At 37.7% G+C, this 23390-nt stretch overlaps 2 protein-coding genes across 3 annotated transcripts in view; both read left to right on the plus strand.

The window, feature by feature from the left end:
• znf609b (zinc finger protein 609b) overlaps nucleotides 1-8626 on the plus strand; it is a 69582-nt gene extending 60956 nt beyond the window's left edge. The window contains exons 4-9 of the mRNA XM_077201625.1: nucleotides 165-252; nucleotides 826-3136; nucleotides 3548-3872; nucleotides 4376-4750; nucleotides 5673-5751; nucleotides 6263-8626. Coding sequence (XP_077057740.1) covers nucleotides 165-252; nucleotides 826-3136; nucleotides 3548-3872; nucleotides 4376-4750; nucleotides 5673-5746 — 3173 coding nt within the window. The 3' untranslated portion in view covers nucleotides 5747-5751; nucleotides 6263-8626. The remainder of the gene's footprint in view (nucleotides 1-164; nucleotides 253-825; nucleotides 3137-3547; nucleotides 3873-4375; nucleotides 4751-5672; nucleotides 5752-6262) is intronic.
• Nucleotides 8627-9757: 1131 nt separating this feature from the next.
• Nucleotides 9758-23390, plus strand: part of gramd2aa (GRAM domain containing 2Aa) — a 32349-nt gene continuing 18716 nt past the window's right edge. Inside the window, exons 1-3 of one of the 2 annotated variants that reach the window (XM_077201635.1) lie at nucleotides 9758-9944; nucleotides 14971-15060; nucleotides 22315-22372. In XM_077201635.1, coding sequence (XP_077057750.1) covers nucleotides 9835-9944; nucleotides 14971-15060; nucleotides 22315-22372 — 258 coding nt within the window. In that variant the 5' untranslated portion in view covers nucleotides 9758-9834. Of the gene's footprint in view, nucleotides 9945-10621; nucleotides 10789-14970; nucleotides 15061-22314; nucleotides 22373-23390 lie in introns of those variants that run through there. The other variant, XM_077201636.1, reaches the window with a different exon arrangement.

A 23390-nucleotide genomic window follows, 5' to 3' on the forward strand; every position in this document is an offset into this window, starting at 1 on the left:
TGAACTATTTAAATTTTGGCTTCTGCCAGTACTGTGTGTGAAATATAGTGAATGAGTTGGAGGAACATTAGAATTATAACTCCAAACTATAACTGTCTCATTGAGCCTCTAAGATAACAGAGATATACTCACATTATATTAAAGGTCGTCTTTATTTTTTACAGGTATGCTGGTGGTTAATGTTACTTGGAGGAACAAAACATATGTCGGAACACTTTTGGATTGTACACGTCATGACTGGGCCCCTCCAAGGTACGTAAAATGTTTTAACTTTTGAAATCAGGAAAATCAAGTGTTTTTCTCCAGGAGCCCCCCCTCCATTCCTCCCACTTCACTTGCCTCTACTCAGCAGTAAGCCAGGTGTATCACATCATAACCCTTAGGGATGAGGCACACTATTAAAAACACGTACATCTCCAAGCTTATCAAGTGATACGAATACAATCCAACCTCTGGCTTAATGCAAGAATCTAAATGTGTGCCGTTTTATATTTTGAATATCCATTTTTTATTTGTTGTTTAAAAGTGATTTTGTTATGAAAAGCTTTTTAGTAGTATTTAAATGTTAACCAGTGTTAAAGTGCATGCTGTATTAAATGTCTAAAGTACATTTCTAAATGTCATACTATTTAGTATTTCAACTGCTAGCATGTTTTAGAGGTCTAAATGTTTCGTAATTTTTTTTGTATGTGCCAAATTCAATTTTTTTTACAGTTTTGGTCTAATTTACCGATTAACAGCATTTCATTTAGTGATTGTCATGACGGCTAATTATTATTAAGTTAATTATGAAGGTCTAATAAATAATGTTCATTTTTCTTTAAGGTTCTGCGAGTCTCCCACAAGTGACTTAGAAATGAGAAATGGACGTGGCCGTGGTAAAAGAATGCGACCCAATAGCAACACCCCAGTCAATGAAAACAGCAACTCGTCTGATAATAAGGGCAGCAACAACAGCAAGACAAGAGCAAGTACCAACAGCAAGGGTAGGCGTGGAAGCCAAAACTCCTCTGAGCGCAGGACTCCGCCCAACAGCAACACAGAGGACATAAAAGCCAGTCCCTCCTCAGCCAGTAAGCGCAAGAACAAGCCTACATCAGACATGGAGCCCAACTCCAGCTCCGAGGATTCTAAAGGCAATAAGCGTATGCGCACAAATTCAAATGGTGGAATGACTTCTTCTGCACTCCCAATTCCTATCATCAAAACTGAGTCCCTTCCTCCTCCACTAGACCGAACCTGCCCCTCACCTGTACTAATTGACTGCCCACATCCCAATTGCAACAAGAAGTACAAGCACATCAATGGCTTGAAGTACCATCAGGCTCGTGCACATAATGACGATGATATTAAGTTAGATATGGATGGGGACAGCGAGTATGGGGAAGAATCCTCTCTCCACCCTGAGCCAGGAAGTTGCAACGGTGCTTCAATTACACAGAAAGGCTCTCTCTCCCCAGCACGGTCTGTCACGCCTAAAGGAAGAGGATTTGATGCTCAGAGTCCATCTCCCTCTCCTGGAAAGTTTGGCTCTAAGACAAAGAAAAAGAATTGTGATGTTGAAGCAGATGTTTGTGGGACACCAATGGAGGGTTGTGAGGATGGGCCTTGCGTCACTGCTGATGAGGCTAGCAATGATGGCATAGAGGACAGGAAGTCCAAAAAGCCCAACAGCAGCGTCAAGTCTGACAAGCTGTCCCAGAAGAACATGAAATCTTCCAGGTCCATGGCTCCATCCATCCCTTCTCAGCAGATGTACGCTCTGCAGCCAACACCATTCAGTGGCGGGAGCCCCAACCATCCCCCTGGGTTGGCCAACATGTTGTCGGGAATCCCCAAGAGTCCCCAGCTGAAAGGCATGCAGTCTAAGTTAGCTATAGCTGGGGACTCGTCGCCAATTAATCCAGCCTTGAGCAGCTCCAAAGACAAAAAGAAAAAGGACAAGAAAAAGAAAGATTTGGCTAAGGATGCAGACAGTCCCAAGCTCCCAGCAAAAAGTGGGAAAACTGAAGAGGGGAAAAGTCCATACTCTGAATCCTCTGACCCAGGAAGTAGAAGTGAGGGTCATCTCAATGGTTCGTCGGACCCTCATCAAAGCCGTCTTGCTAGCATGAAGGCTGAGGCGGATAAGATATACAGCTTCACTGATAATGCCCCCAGTCCATCCATCGGGGTGGCCAGTCGTGTGGATAGCAGCGGACAGCCTCTCACTCCTCTTCACGTTGTCACCCAGAACGGGGCTGATAGCTCCTCGGTTAAGACGAATAGCCCTGCGTACTCTGACATATCTGATGCCGGAGAGGATGGGGAAGCCAAAGCGGAAGGGGTCAAAGTCAAGGCGGAAGATCAGTCAGGCAGGGATAGTGCGAAAAAGGCTCTCTTTCCCTCTCAGGCATCCTCTAAGGAATCTTCATATTATGCTAGCTATGACAACTACTATTCTCCAAGTTACACCCACCCTAGTCCCAGTAGCTCCACTGCTAGTGGGCCTCTACCAGACGTGCAACCTGTGAAACTGAAGAAGGAAGATGAACAAGAATTGCCAGAGGAGAAGGCGAAGGTGGAGGTGCAGGATGAGCGCAAAGCTGAGGTCGCTTCAAGTCACCCACACCAACAGCAGCAAGCCTCAGTCATTCAGCAGCGCTCCAATATGTACATGCAGCCACTCTACTACAACCAATACTATGTCCCCCCATATGGATACCCAGACCAGGTTTATCACAACCACCTCATGAACACTAATCCAACCTACAGGCAGCAGTATGAGGAGAGGCAGAGACTAATGGCCGAGCAACACAGGTCTGCTGAGAAAAAGCCTGATTTCGGTGTAAAGGACAGGGAAACCTCACTGAAGGAGGACTGGAAACAGAAGGGCCCTGTTCCTCCAGGCCTAACAAAAGCCCCCAGCCTTTCAGACCTGGGAAAGCCACAGGGCACTGGCAAGCAGAGAGACACTTCCTCCGAGCCTGTCAAGTCCGTCATCATCCCTAAAGGGGAAGAGGTCAAGCTACAGCCACAGCAGGCTGAGGGGCTTAAAATGAAGCTTAGTGAAGCTGGCCATCATGGAAAGGATGACTCAAAGGCAAGTGTAGAGTCTGCCAGGCTGGGTATGGAGCAAGCCATGTGGTACAGACAGGTGAGGCAAACATGTGATTCTTGAACTGAATGACAGCACTGTTTGCAAGCTAGGGGGATAATTTACCTACAAATGAAAAATCAGTCATCTTTTACTCACCTTCATGGGTTATATAGGTTATATATATATATATATATATATATATATTTTAGACCGGGGAGTCTGAAAAGGACAAAAACATGCCCAATTAAAGTCTTCTAATGCAAAACGCAAGATCTGGCCTTTTGAGTATTATTGTGAGAATTTAAATCAAAATAATAAAATCACAGATTTCAATAGGGTGAGAATTTAAATAAAAAATAATATCACAGATCTCATTAGGGTGAGAATTTAAATCAAAATAATAATAATTGGGTGAACTAATTTCATTACCTTTCAAAAACCCTAACTGTAACTTCTTTCTGTTTCCAGTACTCTGATAGTCAGAGACCGCCAGATGATGAGCGAGACAGGGAGCGAGACAGAAAAGGCAAAGATGAGAGGTCCAGGCCGAAAGACAGCAGCTCCAAAGAAGAAAGTAAAGATGGAACTGATGGTTCATGTCCTCCCAACACTGAGGACCATCGAAGCGGAGGAAAAGATCCCCGGCCCAATGCCCACATACCTTTCAGCTCCCCCTTGACGCAGCACCAACCCTACCTGCATTACATGCATGGATATCCTTTTGGACAAAGCTATGATCCCAACCATCCTGGATACAGAGGCATGTCCTCCGTCATGATGCAGAACTACCCAGGTATGATGAATAATAACATCTGAGTTTAACGATTGATTTGTATGGTTTGGCCAACATCATACTCTATGCAACTATAGAATGGTGCAAAGGATGTGCAGCCGTCTTGCGTTGCATTTATTATATCCTTAAGAAACCTTAGTGCTCAAGGTGGCCACTGAGTTACTTTCAAATACCACTGCTTTATCCATATGCATTATCAATTAGGTAGCTAGCTTTAGACATGACAACAGTTTAACTGGTTCAGCAAGAATCTCCTCTCGTAGATGACCTGATCCCCACTATAGTGCTCCTTGTGACAATGTTGAGAATGCAACACATACTTGCGCTGTTTTATAAATTGGTTTTGACATTTTATAGCACAATGACATGTGAAATCTACTTTGGCATGGTGGAAAATTGTCATTCATATACTTGCATAAAGTATGTTTTGGGTCTTTATGTGTGTTAAAAGTGCGTAAAGACACTTCCATAGTAGAAACTCAGTATGGTTTCATAATCTTTAGGGTCGTATCTGCCAGCGGGATACCCTTTCTCCCCTTACGGTAGTAAAATGGGAGGTGGAGAGGAAGCAGAGAAATCTCGCTCCAGTCCCACAGTGAGCAACAAGTCCGCTTCAGAGTCCAAAGCCTTGGACATACTACACCAACATGCCAACCAGTACAAGAGCAAATCGCCCACCGTTGCCGACAAGCCCTCCCATGAAAGGGAGCGAGGGGCAAGCGACCGAGAGCGGGAAAGAGAGAGGGATCGAGAGAGGGAGAGAGAAATGGATCGGCCTCGATCATCTCCCTCCCAACGCCTAATGCCACCCCACCACCACCACCATCATCTAGGCTACCCCCTTGTAGCCGGGCAGTACGATCTGTCTTACGCCACAGGTTAGCAGTACTTTTTTACATTAACTTGTAAAATAAAATATGAATATTCTGATTATTTTGAGATGGTTGTGGATGAATATAATATAATATAATTATATTGATAATAAATGGGGATAATTGATAATAAATGGGGAAAAGTCATGTGAGAGGAGGGAATGCCTCCACTATGATTGGTTATGATTGTGTATGATTGATTAGTGCGAAAAATCCCGCCTCTTGTTTGGGGCGTGTTCACGAATTGGTCTGAATGATCCAAATTATGGTGTTAACGGGAAGACTAATTAAAAAGTAAGTAAACAACTCAGCCATTTAGATATCACCGCTTTTGTCACGTCAAAATCAAACTTGAAATAGACTGAAAACATGAAGACTGTGTTTATCAAGCTTGATGACTGATGAAAATAAGTTGACTTAAAAAGAACAGCTGAATATATTATATATATATATATATATATATATATATATATATATATATATATATATATATATATATATATATATATATGTGTGTGTGTGTGTGTTTGTATATGTGTGTATATATATATATATATATATATGTGTGTGTGTGTGTATATGTGTGTATATATATATATATATATATTGAGGGCTTTGCCACCTTATTTCAGAATACCACCATACACCACTGATTTGTACTATACTGTGCACTGTGCCCTTATGTTTAATTATGACATTGTAATAAATTACTTTCTGTACCACACTATTCAGAATTAGATTTTTTTTAAAGATATGGGTGGAAGGGGGATATAATATGAACGAGGCATTTTTTAATGAGATTTCAAATGGTTCATCTGATGTGTTTAGGGGGGTAAAACAGCAAAATATTGCTGCTCATAAAACTGTGCCAATTCCACAAGGAAACTGAGCGTAAACAACATCTTTACTGGATGTTCCTTAATTGCAGGCCTTTCATCGTCAGCAATTGTTGCCAGTCAGCAAGCCTCAGCCCCTTCCCTGTACCCACCAGGACGGAGGTGAGAATGGTAAGAGGAAACAAAGATCAAGGAAAGTCAGCAGAAGTGATGGATTGTGGCCAAACGGAGAGTAAATCGCATCAATCAGTCAGTTTTGACAGCAGCATGTGTATCCCCATTTCTGCTTTCATGTCATGCGTAATGTAAAAGCTTGTTTTTGATATCCAAGCTTACACTAAAAGTTCTGTAGACCTCCCATCTGTTTCTTGGCAGCATGATTATTTAAGGACCCCTAGATTGAGGCTAGTGTTTTTAGCACAGCAGTATTGCTAACACTCCTGCACCGTTTTGACAAATGAAGCCTATGCTGACCTCTGGTGGAAAGACATGTAATAACATCAGGGAAATGGGGAGAGTCCATTGGATTAGGCATGTTTAATAATAAATATAAAAAAATACTAAATTTACATTTATAATTAATTAATTGTTTATAGATTTCATTTGAAAGCCAAATCATAGATTAAAAATATGCTGCATTCTGACCAGTTGTTTCTTGTGTTTTCTTTCTTTCTTTCTTTAGGGAAACCTGATTGTCTCGCCCTTCTTTACAATTAATCATGTGACTGGATCACATGAGGAAGTATATGGAGTTCATTTAGACATCAGTTGAATGGTGTTTCTATATTTTTAGTTTTTCTGCCGGAATGTGTGGCAGATTGATGTTTTCCTAGTATCCGTACCTCGTACCCCACTACAGACTGAGACCAGGTTTAAAGCCATCCTGCCCTGTTTAAAGCCCAGCCGGCCACCGAACTGTAGCCTGTGAGCTGGCGAGGAATGATTGAAAAGCAAGGACTGTCATTGTACTCGCCCGACGTAGGCTGTGGCCAGGCTGAGGCGAGGACTCGAGGGGACATAAGAACACAAAGACTGAAAATAGTTTTATCACACAGAGATAACTAAAGTTGTTTCCTTTTTTATTTTAGTTGGCATCCTCACTGAAAAAACAAATCGGTTTGACCCACGGTTTTGGAATTGCTCTCTAGATACCGCTGCGGATAATATCTAGCATTGTCTCATAACTCTGTCTTTCTGACCTTGGTTCCTAAACGGTTCTCCTCGCCACATGCCTCAAGACTGCTCTTATTTGTTTTTTCCTCAAGATTTTTTCTTTTTCCCATGCCTGGCTTCTCTATCATCAGCATGGTTCTGCGTAACAAAAAACTTCAGTTCCAACAACCAGTAAGTTATAGCACTCTGCTTAAACTGTGCAGGAGACGGTCATGCTGTTTTATTGGGACGTGTTCAGCACTACCATCCAGCCTCTCACGGTAAGCGTCCACTTTTAAAAAGCATGACTGCCTGTGAGTGACATACTTCACTTCCAGGTTCATTCACGAAATATGATTTAAGTGAGCACTGTTCCGTCAGTCTTTCAGAAGAACATCAGCGGCTGAGGTCCGTTTACTCCAGGGAATTCACTTGGTTATCCTTCAACTTGAATCCGAATATCCTCCTTGGCTACCTTACCTCATCGCTGACAGAGTTTCCGATTTATCGCTGTGGTTCTTACAATGGATGTTTGTTAATGTGACGAGGTATAGTAAGTTCTTTTAGAGAGACGCTTACGTGGTGGCCGTTCCGCTACAGCATTATGGGGTGCGTGACACCAGAGGCCCACTAGTTTCGTTCTTGCATGGGGCCGCTCTATCCCTGAACACTTATTGTGGAAGTGTTGTGACAACTCCAGCGTGTTTTATGAAACCAAGTGAGCGTTTGACCCCGAACATGCTTTCATAGCCCATCATGCTCTGTGTATTTCATGTGTCGTCCAGCATGGTGTACTATAGCACTAGAAATGTGACTTTAAACGGTGTCTCCTCAGGCAAAGCAAACTTTGGTTTCGCACCAAACGCTGACTCTCTTGGTTGCGCACACTATGTGATGTCTGTATATGATGTACAGAGGGACTGTTTTAAAATGCAATCAAGCGACCATCTGATTACTTTGATGTTTTGTTTTGAAATCTGTCTCTTGGGTGTGCTTTTCCTTTCCTGTTCGGTACTGTCCTCTCTGCTTTATCTGCCATAGCTTTGTTTTGGCTTGCTTCAGTAGATCCCTGAAACCCTCAAATAAGTCTTGGGAGTCTCGTAATGTAAAATCTCGACCAGTCGTAGCTCATGGTGGATCTCAGGCGCTTTCCTGGTCATTTTCTGCTGAACATGCTGATTTTGGGGTCATATTCTCAAACGAGCTGGTTTTTTAACAGGCTCTGTCGGAACGAGACGACAGACAGGTGTTCGGAGGATTATGTTGACTCATTCCCTCTCTCTCCCATGTGTAAAGTCACAATGGGAAAAAAAAGCAGTAAAGCACCATGGTACACTGAATACTAAGAGAAATGGGCTGTTACACATACAAATATGTAATTTGATATTAAGTAGGCTACATTGGGGTGTTTGTGCTGCACAGAACAACTACTATCAAACCTGAACAATTATTTTTGACCCTCATGGTTTTTGTCCGTTAAGAAAGATTCATGAAAATTGTCACGTGCATTTCATTTCAAATGGTGCTCGGTTGACACGCTGTGATTTGTTGGAAAGAGGATGCAGTGCACTATTGCATGCTTTATATCATTTTCACGATGGACTACCACCTCTTTCCTGTTGCTCTTCGTCCCAAGAGTTTCTCAAAAGACAACTTATCACCAAGTATCAGGCCCCGGTACTTAAAGAATGTTTACATTTTTTTTTTATTATTAATGGTTTTGTTTGAAATTTTTTTTCTTTCTTTTTTTCTGTATCACCCAATTCCTCCTGTTCTTTCTTGGACTGTTCTCTTATGTAAAGTGTACATTACCACGTTTCTTTTTTATACAATACTGTAACTTGCCTTTGTACATTTAGGCAAAAAAAATAAATCTTTTTATGAGACAATCACATCTGTCCTTGTGTGGCTCTCTCTCTGTTCTGTTTTACAATCATTTAAAGAAAATAATTTGTATGTTGTTTTATACATTTTATTGACTTGTACAATAAAGATGGATGTTCTTTATATCCTTCAATCAGAAGATAGTTTTCAGGTAAGTTATCTTAGGCCCTGTTTACACCTGGTTTTAGCATGCCTGGTCGAATGTGTTCAAACAGCCACAAAAGACCGTCTTCTCTCCGTCTACAGAACTAATGCGTGAACATTATGGGATGCGCTCTAGCCAGACGGGATTTAAACTATCGACTGAAGACCCAAGTTTGGTTTGAAGATGAAAAACGTACCAAACACAATGTTCTCCCACCATTTCTGATCTCTAACACACACTCACAGCGTTCGGCGTTCTATCGCAGAAACGATGGATTTTTGCCTCTTCTTTCGTGTTTAAATCGTTTGAATATGTAAATTGGCGAGACAAAACATTTATCCAAATGATAAACTTTCACTCTATGTTGGTTAAATTTAGCAGTTAATCCACGAATAACATGCGTGCTGAACCGTGGGGCCTGGTCTGTACGGATCAACCTCTAATAATGAATGAACACACTTATCATAATTGCTATTTTACCAGAAATGGAGAAAAATCATTCTCCAGTCAGTAAACGTGTCCCTGTCCCCAAGAATGCCAAATATGTTGCTCAAAAGCGCCTCCCTCCATGTTTTCTGCTGCACATCGTTTATTTTCACCACGCATGCGCACCAGTTATGTTTATCAGACTGACAGGCTCAATAAATTGCTGGAAAAATTCCACAAATCCTTTACCGTTAAAAACCTTGGATGCATGAAATTCCAAATCCCTTGCATTTTAATTCACTTGGATTTTATTGACCTAATGCTGTTAGACAGTCATATGACAACAATAAAATGTCTGAAAGGGTCATTGTTTTGAATCATTTGAGTATTTGCACAATAAAGCCCTTTCAGCTTGTGTAAAGTGCTTTGTCTGTGACAAAAGGAGCTTTTTGTGTGCAACGTCATGCAGCAGTGGAGATTATGCGGGATGATTTTGTGGATTGTGAATGTAAAATCTGATTATCGCTGATGGGAGGGGGTCAGGGAGATGCTGAGGCAATGACTTTTCCTCTGATGTCCTGCAAGGGCATGGAAGTACACTTTTCCTCTTGCTGCTAAGCAAGTCTGCACCGGATATCTGGCATTTCATGGGATGCACTATATACGCAGCCAGTTCTGAGGCTCCTTCAGCGGAGGGGCCTGAGGCACAGAGACGCCCCCATGTTCACAGCACCAGGACATGTCGTACCCGGGACCGGTGAGGCTCAGATGCATTATAGCGTGTGGACTGACTGTTAACCTGTGTCTTTTATTAATGCTGAACTTTAAGCTATTAAAAACCTCAACTGTCAGATATTTATCGCCAAAACATATGAATGTCCTCAGTCATTTCAGGCTGTTTATGTGTGCTTTAGGCTATACTTTTACCTTTTCACTTTGGATTTCATTCATGTGCTTTCTTGTGTAGGCCTACATCTGTTTTAACTTAATTTGCACAATCTTTAGGCCTACTATTTGTTTTCAAATCTCAAATTAAGATCAAAAATATAATATTACCAACAACTGTTGTAAAGTAGCTTACTATATGAAATTCTTCTGCCATGAAGTATAATAATAATAATAGGCTAATAATAAAAATGAAACAATTAGCCTATTCTGAAATGTATTCTTCATGATAGTAAGGTCAGTTACATGAAGCACTTCAAAGACAGCCTCCATTCAGATTCGTTTTTATAGACGTCTACGAACATTTACTTTGTCCGTCGTTGTCAAAAGGGTCTGGACTCAAGAAATAATTGATTTAACGAGCAAATAGCTATTTATTCCGATTCTGCAGCGTGCCAGTCAGTGTGTGTGTGTGTGTGTGTGTGCGCGCTGACACCGAGGAGTAAATCCAGCGGGAGTTCCAGGATATAGCCTAATGCTGCTGACGCTACAGCTCTCATAAGACATCACACTGACAACATAACGCGCACGATCACACTCATGACACTTTACAATCATAAACACGGACTGTTGTAACTCCGGTAAAGATGTCGTTGTCTTAACACTGACTCACCTCTTATGGGACACGTCGAGCGAGGGTTTGGATATTTCCTCAGGTACGTGTCTGACTGTCTGTCAACGGATCTTTTTTCACAGACTGTGTGATGACGCGTTTTAATGGTCATCAGCATCGTAAATCCTGCAAAGTAGTCTAGTATATGTCACTATATATATATTTATTTATTTATTTATGTACATTTATAACACTATTCTTTGTTTTATATTACCTTTGCATTAAATTACAAAACAACTACTAATGTGAGGGTGTTTCTAATAGAGCAGCTGTGGAAGTGATGGTCAAATTGACAGCTTTCTCTGTTCTGACTTCCGTTTTCAATCTCTGTCTATTTTGTCCCTCTTTTTAAAAGTTGTGAACACACTATTGTGGACATTTTCTTTTGCTATTTGAGCAAATGGGAGCACAAAAAAATAATTCACTGCTAAAGAAGTTTACCCAACTATGACGACGTACGCTTCTGAAAAAACCCGCGAACGTAGTGACATATAAGTACTGTTTAATTCACATATCTAATGTGCATTCCAAGGTTTCAATTGTTGCTCCGAGAATATAGATCACATTTAGTTTTTCTGAAACGTTTTAGTTGGATGTTTGTCTAAAGATTTTTGTTACTTCTTGTTTCAGAACGTTGAGAAAAGTAATGTTCCCATAATAACCAAGAAAATAGGCTGTTTTTTGAGAGTTCAGCATTTCCAGAATTTACCACGACAACCATAGTATTTTACCAAAATTCCAAAAGTGATGTTATACACCAGTCAAAAATAAGGTGACACCTCATATGAATTTATTATGGTTTTACAGTAGGAACAATAAATGCAGCAACCAGGGGGTTTCTGGCAGAAATTATGATTACCATTAGTAGGCAATATACCAGTAGACCCCATCAACCGATTTCAACCCATCAGACCCATCAACCCATCAACCGACCCCATAAGATTTTGGACTCTCGAGGACTCTATCGTGGTTACGCTGATGTGACGTTGCTGTGCTGAGCGGTCAAGAAAGCGTATTATTCGCCTACCTTTTATAAGCATTGCGGATTTAAAACAAGTGATTTTAATAGCAGCAAAAGACAACTCATTTCGCTGTATACGTGCACATAAAGCCGCTGCTCATAAAGCTCAATTGAAAAAAACTGAATTGTGTTCTTATTGCTGCCTGAATGGTTCAATTCACTTATGTGTCAAAATGCCCATCTTTGCAAGTATCCTCATAAACACAGTAATCAAAGTCTTAAGTGAACATGAGCATTTGAGAAAGAAGACGCATGTGAATCAGTATATTGGATCTGTGCATTCGGTCTTAAAGTGACAGCAGCCTAATATTCCTCCTTCAGTCTGTGTCAATAATGTTGATCAAACAACAAAAGATAAAGAGAAAATCATTCACTGCTCCTGACTGAATCACTTTTGTTAATTTAATAAGATTAAATGTATACACAGTGAAGATGCAGTGTTTATTTATACATTTGTTTACTTTATAAAATGTATGTAGTATTTCTTATTTTTAGTGTTTCGAGTTTTTCAGGTCTATTTAGTTTGTGTCTTTGTTCTATTGTAGTTTGTTTTACTAGCCTAGTTTTTTTGTTCACTGTTTTACTTTTAACTTATTTTTTTTTGTGACATTGAAATTTGTGAGATGATTTTTGAAATTTCAATGGTATCAAACATTTTGATATCTTAACCTTATTCGAAGCAAAAATAAGTATTGTGAACTAAAATCAGTCATAGCTGGTCATATCTGGATTTTGGTCATATCGCACACCTCTAAAGTTAGGAGAGGAAGTGTTCCAGTAATGTTGAAATGAAACAAAGACTTGTCCTTAACATAAACCACACAGGTGTTTTCCAACAAAATAAGCTCACTAGCATACAGTGTGAATGGCTTGCGAAGTATCCGTCAGAAAGCTCTGGTGTGTGTCGAGCGCCTGCAGACGTACACGAGAAGAGCCCGTGAGCTTCCTGTAGGACAGCTGTCTCTGTTATTACTGTGAAGCCCTGAAGGCCCTTTATACAGATACATCTCCTGTCATCGCCTCTTCAAAACCAGTAACATCAACAAATTAGAGTACTTCCAATATTGTAGCTACTACGGCTTTATCTTGTACTTGAATAGTTGCTAAATATGAACAATACTATAAGTTTTATCAGTTATATGGCTCATTATAAACCCAGAATGCATTCGTTTTATACATTTATTCACTTTAGGGTTTGAATGGTGCTATGAGGTGATTTTGTTTACGTCACTGAAATGCTGCCTGTTGTTTAGACACATTTAGACATGGAATTTAATTTAACTTGGCTTTGGTAGACATGCATTTCTGTACGTCTACAAGCAGGATGTTTGTTTAATGTCCCGTAAATCATGTGTATTCAGAGCAAACATGCTAAAAATATGCATCGATGGTTCCATAATGAACCTTTAATATTCATGGAACCTTTCAATTGCATTAAAGGTTCCTAATAGTGGAAAAAACTTTCTTTTAACAGCGTGCTAATTGTCAGGTAGAAAGAAAATGGCGGTGTGTCTTTAAGAGAGGCTTCTGTGCCTGTAGGCTAATGTTGATTTAGCTAAATGGATTAGCAGTTATCCTGCCTAGTAAATACGCACTGATATAGAGAGAAACAGTGAGAGCACTGAGTAACCTCTAACATGTAGGACAGCTCTAGACATCATATCATGATATAAAACAGTTCAACAGCCGATGACCCGACACATTACTGCTTTAAAACTACACGTAAAGCACAGCTTCCCCTAAAAGTTCTGCACAAATGTATCCGCGTCCTGTTTTTCTATTCGTCCGTGATCACAGAATACTGTTTTTTGTTTTTGTTGATATTATTTTTTACCGAGAAATTGCAAATTTCAGCAATTTTTATCCGATGATTTTTTTAGAGCTTTACAAAATTAGGGACATTTATATTAATTATAGAAATGTACATGACTTTATTAATTTAGGCTAGATGACCTTTAGAAATCACACTTTTAAAATTATCTCGTATATACAGGTCCCCTGCTTCTTACATAAAAATGAAAGAAAGAAAGAATTTTTTTCAGTTTTCTTAAAAAGAAAGAAATGTTTACACATCTTGATTAGCTAGTTTTGTCTTGCTTCAAATCATTTTAAGCCGTCCAAGAAGTGTGCTTAATTGTAAAAAATATTTTTTTAATCCTTAAAAAGCTCTATCATGCAGATAATATAATAATAATAATAATAATAATAATGAAATAAAAGGCCACTTAAGTAATTAAAGAGAGTATACTTTAATTATACGATTGTTAACACACTTAAGTACACTTTTAATAATGTGCACTTTGTAATATCAAATTAAATGTTTTGCTTTTAAAGTGCATTTTAAATCATTGTTTTAATAATCTTTTGTCGTGCTTTAAAGGAATACACTTATTTTGAAGTAAAGTACTTGATAATAAAGTGTGTTATTTGATGTTACATTACATTAATTTATGTTACATGTTACAAGTACACCAGTATACACCGAATAGCAAACCTGCAGCAGCTTGTGTGTGTGTGTGTGTGTGTGTGTGTAGGCGGAGCAAAGAGCTTATTTCCGGTTCACATGTGAAGGGGGGCGTTTCTTAAAGGCACAGGAGCACAACATGCCCTGCTTCACTCTGGTCAGAGGTGAAAAACAAGCAATTTTTGATGGAAAAAAATATTAATGATGAAATATGACATGACCATTTAAAAAAAAAAAAAAAAAAAACTTCAGTAACTGTCATCCAATTACTATTATCATGCGCTGGCAGTTAAATCCTCTTGTCTATATATATTTCTCTTAGTATTTTACTTGGATATGTTGCTGTGCCCTCCTCTCAGTGCTGTCCTGAGGAGCGTCAGCAGGAGAACTGCTAGTTAAGCGCTTTAGAGGAGCAGCGCACCAGCTGTGTGTGTGTGGCGTTGCAGCATGTGTTCAGTCTCTGGGGTGCATTATACAGCGGATCAAATGATGTGACCTTCAAAAACAGGAACCGGTCTGTCAGTGCACACAGAGATGACTCAAACTCGCGTCTAATGAAGCTTCCCAATTAAAGATAACAAGGGAAGAATAGGCCTTACTGGAGAGCAGCGTTTTCAGCACTGGGACATTTATCACAGCTTTCTAATTGTAGCCCAGAAATAGCATGTGCTCTTTTGCTATGGGAAAAGGCTAAATGCTTATTAGAAGTGTGTGTGACCGTGTTGTTGTGTGTTTTGCAGGCCTAAGACCATGAGTGATCATCAGGATCCGGCTGAAGATATCGGGCTCCTCGCACCTCACGATCAGAAGGACGAGGACATGCATTTCAGGCGAGTTAGGACTTGAGTGTGAAAGGAGACTCGGCTTCGGTCGCCTTTATATCTTATCAGAAGTTGAATGTATTTGAGTGGTTGACACAAGAAGGTTCAGGGTTTGAGTCCCGCTAAGCCTTTCTGTGTGGAGTTTGCGCGTTCAAATCATGTTCATGATTTGGAAATTATATTAGTTAAGATGAGGCAGTCATAATAGATATTCATCAGGAAGTGACATACTCTCACTTTTTGGCTTCCTTCCCCAATAAACAAAACTATTTTAACAGAAAGACGTTTAATATTTGCAGATTATTTCGTCTTTTTTTATTCCATTCACATACAAGTCAGACTGCAAACACAAACACACACTCAGTTCAGTACAATCACAATGTCCTTTCTATGATACCATCTCAAGATGAATCATTTTTTTCTGTAGCACGTTCACAAATAACTCTCAATTTATTACAATCTTACTTTGTGATGAAAAAATTACAGTACACTCCAGTCTTTCAGCTGATTACCCAGTTACAGATGAGCATTAATAATATTGAATAACACACTAATGTTAAAAGTACTTTACATGAGCTTTAGTATAGTCAACACTTCAAAATAAGAGTACTTCTTTAAAGCTCGAACTAATTGTATATAAGTGGTACCAATAAAAAAAAATCAACACACTCCTTACTCTATTACTATATTAGTAATGGTAAAGTCATCAAACTTCACACAAATGCACTGTTCAAAATCATTAATCAAATAATATTAGCAATATAATAAAATAAAAAACTAGTTTTTCAAAAAAATCTATACCACTCATATGACCCTTAAGCTTCTTTTATTCAAGAACTTCTCTTGTGAAAAACTAGTAGACTTTAGCATACTTTTAAATACAGTACTTATTACATAAATAATATACTTCAGATGTGAAATGAATGTGTTTTTGGAAACTTAACTGCATGTTAAATGCAATTAAACAAAAAAACAAAAACAAACAAAAAAAGTAATATAGCTTAAACATTAAATGCAGTTAGCAGAACTTCATGGTGGTGTTTGCCTCATTTTTGTATGAAATTTCAAAAGTACTTATATTGTCCTGCTGAGTGTACTGACAAGCATTTATGGTAAACTAAACTATACTTTAATATAATTTCGGTCACACTTTAGTTTAGGGTCTAATTCTGAATATTAACTACGACTTTTGCTTAAATAAACTCCTAATTACGGCTTATGAATAGTTAGTAAGGTAGTTATTAAGTTTAGGGTAAAGAGAATATGTCCATGCAGAATAAGGCATTAATATGTGCTTTATTAGTACTAATAAACAGCCTAATATGCATGATAATAAGCAACTAATTAATCGTGAGAATTGGACCCTTGTTTCCATATTTTTTATTGAAACATGTCATTTATTTAACTATATTTGTAATTACACTTTTGTAGTGAAGTTGCATCTAAAATATTAACTTCAGATGTAATATTGAATAACACAATAATGTTAAAAGTACTTAACACGAGCTTTAGTATAGTCAACACTTCAAAATAAAAGTACTTCTTTAAAGCTCGAACAAATTGTATTAAAACAAAAAATTTTTTAAAGTAAAACCTTTATTTTTACATTATTACAAAGTGCAGTTTTTATTTTAAAAGTGTACTTAAATGTGTTAAGCATAGTCCTGAAAGTAAGTACACTTAAGCTGCCTTTTTATTTGATTAATATTATTTTTTAAAATATACTTCCCAATTCTACACTACAAGTGCACTTTCAATACAATTAAGTGCTTTTCTCTTAAGGGTTCTATTGAAGTTTTAAGAACTTGGGAATGTTGGGAATGTCAGGAATGAATTAAACAGTAATTCACATGGTGGCAGATTCCATTATATGTGTACTTGTGCACTTCTTCTAAGTGTGATGTGCTTCCAGACGGGGTTTAGTTGAGCATTACATCATGTGCTCACAGTTATCCGCTGAATGACTGAACAGCGCAGTATCACAGAGCCTGTGTTGTGTTTCCTCTGTAAAAGTACAAGTTTGATGATCTTTGTCTACTTTTACTATGAATTATTGACCGTACACTGGGACAGATTCAGTTTCTGGCTGCTAATCCGCATGCAGAAGCTCAGCCAAGGGCAAACACACACACACACACACACACACACACAAACACACGCAAACTCTCACCGTGAGCAGAATAAGACCTCGTGACTCATGTCTGCATAGCAGGAGACACAGCAGTATTTGTGTTTATATCTTTTATAAAGATATCTGTCAGCGATGCCAGATGAAGATTTCTGATACATTTGTGTTGCTTAGAGATCAAAGAGAAACGAGTAAATCTATTCAGAGTAGTTTGTGTCAGCTGAAATTAATGGTTATTAATGCGGGGCATGTCACATTGATGTCCATAATTCAGTCTGTGTATGCCATGATACCAGAGCCAAACCTATTTAAAGCCGGTTAAACCTTTATTCAGAATGATATCTGTCAATACCGATAGCTAGATTTTCTTAAGGGAAACTCATTACTATAATATCAGGTTAAAATGAACTGTTATCTCTCTAAGATAATGCAATTATTCAGAATGATATCTGTCGATATCATTTTATTTTCTTAAGGGGGAAAACACTCTTTCCCAACTCATTACTATAATATTAGAGGTTAAAATTAACAACAGAGCTATTATATTCAACTGGTTTTTATTTTCAGATATAATAAAAAACCTAAAATGTTTTTATACAATACAAATAAAAACATGTTTTTATAGCTAGCGAGCGAACTGCGAACATTAGATTAGGGTTGCGGCGGTGAGGAAATTTTCCCACCGGTTAATCGACGTGTGACAACACCGGTAATCGCGGTGTCACCGTGGGGGGCGGGGCGGGGAAGTTAAATAGCATTTAAATGCGTGCGCGTTATACTTTCACTTTCGAAATAAGCGTCAATTGGCAATTCAGCGTCAATTGCTTGAATGGACAAAAAAAAAAAAAACTCGCTGATAATAAAACTTTTATAGACAGAACTTTTATTAGCATAACGAAGGAATAAAAATAACCTCATGCATAGGCTGAAAAAGTGAAAATCGGCAAACTGGGCCCAAACAAATAAGAACCATAAAACATTTATTAACGAATAAGAAAATAAAATAGGCCTAAATAAATTACACAAAGTTTAATTAAGATAAAACCAAATAAATAAGACCCCATTTACACCTGGTATTAAAATGCGATCTGTATCCAGATAAGTTATACAGATAATAAAAACCGCATGTTAATGCAAGGTGTAAATACGTTGTGATCGGATTGTGATCGGATCTGCCTGACCACATCTGGAGGTAGTCTGGCTGCATTGTGTTCGGATCTTTACCAGGTGTAAACGCAATGTGGTTGTTGAAACCACATATGTATATTTTACTCCCAAAAATGCTAAAAAAAATAAACGTGTGAGAGTGTTATATAGGCTATTTCATGTCAGATATGACGACGCTACTGCAACACGCATTACCGCAGATGAGCAGCTGAGCGTCTATTCATCAAGCCAACGTGCAAACATCGCAAATAAAAGTGAAAGTAAGTCATAGACACAGACGCTTAACACACAATCATCTTCAAGTAAAAAAACGAAATTATCTTACCAGGGCTGTTGCCACTTTTTCTTATTGCTGTCTTTGATTTTGAAATGAGCTGATGATCAATAAAATGCAGCTCACCTCTGTTGCTTTCGGTGGCGTGCAATCCATTAAATCATAGCGCGGGAGTTGAAGTCGGATTTATATCCGTTTTGCAAAAACACATTTATGTGGCCAGGTGTAAATGGAATCGGTAAGATCAGAACACTTATTATCCGGATAACTTATCTGGATACAGATCTCATTTTAATACCAGGTGTAAATGGGGTCTAAGAGACGAATATAAAATCTCCACACGGTAACCGGTAACACCGTCAACACCGTCTATCGCGGCAAGCCTACATTAGATAACTTTCCTGAGATAAAAGTAACGTTAAATGTCATTGTTCACAAGCTGTTTTATTGGTTGAAACACTGATTGGGCGAGTACATGAGATATGACACATTTCTGTAAGTTTGTACAGTATCTTTCAACATAACTTTAGATGTTCTTGCATGTTTTTTCATGCTATAACTTGTATTTAAGTGGAAGAAAAGACTCCTGAACTGATGAGCTACAGCGATGCGTTGCAACACATTTAAGAGCGGCAAAACGCCATTTATTATTTGAATTCCATTATAAAATGGACACAATTTGAAAGATGAGACTTTGTTTTTTAACAAAGCGATGGCCAATAGTTTTTATCTGCCGATATATCAGTGCATCCCTATTTTGATGTTGCATTTAATTTTTGTTTTAATATCACCTCAATTAAGTGAGCAAATCCAACCATATTTAATCATGTTTATTCTACTTGAACAAGGTTACAAGTAAACAGTTTTGGTTTGGAACACTGTCAAAACTTTTATTTATTATTTATTTTCTTTTTTAAATTGAGATTTCTTTGCTCCAGCACTGATAAAGCTATATTGAACATTTTTCAATACTTTAAAAATAATGTTTGTGAACAAGTTTGACTAAGTTAGAAGGAACACTGATCTCCATAATGGTGACCATATACACTATAATATAACCCAAAACAAATGTAATACTAAAGAGAACTGTTAATACAACTATGACCCCAATAAATATGTTTACAATAACTTAAAAGTCCCCCAAAGAAAAATTTCTTTGCAAGGCCCACTTATTTAAATATTCAGGTGCGAGAGCCAATGGCCACTGATCCCAAACACAATATGCAGACAGACGTGACCTCAGCTCAGTCTTTCATTAATTGACATTTTGTTCAAAAGACAGAATATACGTTAAAACATTTATTAAAATAAACATGTATAACATTAATCCAAAAAGCTACATTTAATGGTTCAACTATAGCTCAATTTGATTTTGAATACAATAATGAAGAGTAAATGATGCACATTAACTGATGTTTTATCTGTTTTGTCATTCTTGTGCAGAGGATGATGGGAAATCCAAACATAGTCTGTGGTTTTCTACCGGTGATTTCTATGTGATATTAAAAGAAGGAAAATCCTCACTTTACTGGACAAAAATGAGTATGCAGCCCTGCAAACAAAATATATATTTTTAGTGGGTAGTTTGCCATTCTCAACATAGCCACGACTCACTCACCACACAGGAAGCCACATCACATGTTGCTCTGAAAAACACACATTATACTTGTGCCTCACACACTACTGAAATGGGTCTCTCTATTTGTTTTTATTACATTAAAGCATGCCAATGTTTGTAACTCAGTCAGCACTACTTGAGGCATTGTGTCTGTGTTCAAGTGGCAACAAAAGGAATAAACAGTAAAATCATCTATAATAGATGTTCATTTTTATTGGATTCAACAGCAAAGTGCAATGGAAACAATAGCGGCCTAAGGGGACATTATTGTATCTTCTCAGGAACAATGATGTGTGAAAAGAAACATGTTTGTGTTCTCGAGTGTGGGTGTAGCGGGGTTCCCTGTTATGTTGAATGATAATAAAAACATAACGGATGCATTTGTTCTGTCAGCAGTGAGATAGAGGAACATGTGCCTGCGTTCCCAACACAGATCTTTCTCTTTGTGCAGGTCGAATAAAGAGAGTTGGTGTCATAATCTTATATCTGATTTCATTGGTAGCTGACATGTACATTAGTTGCAGAGTTACATTAGTCTGATAAAAATAAAATGTTATCCAATTATCACTTCTTGCACCCCTATGAGTTATTCCATTTTCTTCTTGTTTCATTATTAATTGACAAATAACCTTAGGAACTAAACAATTTTTTTTACAAATTCATTGAATTCTGATCCAAAGCCTTCTTTTAAAAGCCTCTTTATATACTGGTGATAAATTGGTATAGTATAATGTGATAATATTGGTATTGTAACGGATTAAAGAGCCTCACTCAAAGTAGTCCCACATGTGAAAAAATAATTGCAGAATTACACAACTTGGCTGCTGCCTTTTAATAGGTATATAAGATCAAATTCAAATGTGTTAAAATAGTTTTGCACATTTTTTTAAATGTTGATCAAACTGTAATTGAGACTCCAATGTTATACCTAAACTTTCTCTGTTTGATTTTGATCAATCATAATTATAAAATCAGCAATTGTTGACTTTTAATAGAGAACACGTTGAAACATTTTTCATATAGTGTCAGACAATTATTTTACATCCACCGAGACAATGAAATCATTTTATTTGTTAACATTTTGAATATCGTACTTGGAGTATTTGCTGTTGCATAAATACCAGTATTATCTGCATACATTTGACAATTAGTATGTATACAATATTCCGGAAAATCATGAAGTAAAATGCAAAAAAACTAACAAAAAAAAAACGGCCCCAGAACTGAGCCTTGAGGAATGCCCATTGTAGTACTTTAGTTAGATGGCCTACTTTAAGATTGTACCCAGGGTTTAAAAATTACTTTTCACTCACAATTACTCAATTTTTTTTAAACTCATCATGAATTCAGTGCATAAGGCTCTCCTCTATTGACAACAATTTAAATAAAAAGCCAAAAAGTGGCCTTATGTCTTTAATTTCAAACCCTGCTTACCATATAACAGAAGTTTGCATAACACCTGCTTCATAATGATATCGTAACAAAAACAGTGACTGTGAAAATTTATTTTGATGGTTCCCTTTAGACATTCTGTTGACTATATATAACCTTGTACCTACATGTCAACTAATTCATTACACTATTAGTAGACAGTCTGCTAAATATCTGCTATGCTCCCCAACAGACATTCTGCTGACTGCAACTTTACATGTACATGTAAACTTATTCTACCACCCCTAATCTAGTTACTAGACTTGTAGGTACTTTATTTATAGTCAACAGAATATCTAAAGGGACCATCAAAATAAAATCTGATTGGTATGTCACGTGAATGTCTCGAGCTCTTGTCTGGAATATGTAACAGTCATAAGCTTCATGTAATGGGACGGCTCCCTGCCTCGGGCCTGAGCATGAGCGCATTTACAGGGTCATCATAAATTGTCATGAGATTAACAAGACTGTGTTTAGTCAGTTTTGTTGTAACGCTTAACAGAATAAATGCCGAACTCCATATCACAGCGGCAAATGTATAAGTTCACTTTATATGTGCTTTTATCATGAGTCTATGCTACTAATTTAGACTAAATCATGTTGTTTATCCGGGTTGAACCTCTTCTATATTTTTCTCTATTACAGGGTGCATCTAATAGATGATCTGTCATACGAGGACCTCAAGAAATGCTACCGTGGATCTGTAAGTACCAGATGCCGTACCATTCAGTTTCATTATGTAATGTTTAACCTGTTATAACAGTGATGGGAAAAATATTTTGACACTTTATTCATATTTTAAAGTGTCTGAATGTCAAAATATGAAAGTATATTTGAACATATATACAGTGTTTCTAAGCATTTTCTGTCAGATGAGACGTCATTCTGTTTGTATAATATATGACAGAACAATTGACATTGACATTAATCTCAATTCATCCTGTTTTTCAAAATACACATACACTGTAAAAAATATAATTTTTAAAAAAGTTGTTTCAACTTAAAAAAGTAAGTGTTTGTGCTGCCTTAATTTTAAGTGTAGTCAACTCAAATATCCAAGTTGTCACTTAGTACAACTTCTGATATTTAGTTCAACAAATCATGAGGTGGATAAAGCACCACATTCAAGGAATGACTCAAAATTTTTTAAATGATTTTAGCCACCTGGTGTCGTAGTGATTTTTAGTGAATGCACTAGTGTCTCAAGAGAATAACCATAGTAGCCTTTATCACAATAATTATGGACACATTCCAGTGCTTATTCTACATTTGTGCTATTATATTTCCTAAAAATAAATGTCATTTGTTTTGATATCTTTTACTTGTGTCTTAAGTGTCTAAATAATTTTTGGCTCACTGTTTGTACAAATGATTGCTAATTTTCTAGATTTCAGAGTAGATTCTGTGACCACAGCTTTGCTACTCAGGAAGTTTGAGTCAAGTGCCGTTTCTCAAGATGCGTTCTTGTCTGTACTTGTATTCTTGTGAAACATCAAGTACTGTTCCAATTCAAAGTTCAAGAACAGTTCGAATCTCGGATGTGTTCTTGATCCGCCCCTTTTATCGAGGATGCATCGAGAAGTGACTTGAGACAGCCAGGTATCCCAGAATGCATCTCGCATCAACCGGCAAGCGTCAATGGCGGAGGAGAAAACCTGCGTAATTTAAAAATACTTCTGTTATTGTGTCATGAAATGTAGTTTTAAGGTGAGAATGTAGTT

This window comes from Siphateles boraxobius, unplaced genomic scaffold (assembly GCF_051911475.1).
Source record: "Siphateles boraxobius isolate OS27281-9 unplaced genomic scaffold, OSU_SipBor_1 48, whole genome shotgun sequence".
Lineage (NCBI taxonomy): Eukaryota > Metazoa > Chordata > Actinopteri > Cypriniformes > Leuciscidae > Siphateles > Siphateles boraxobius.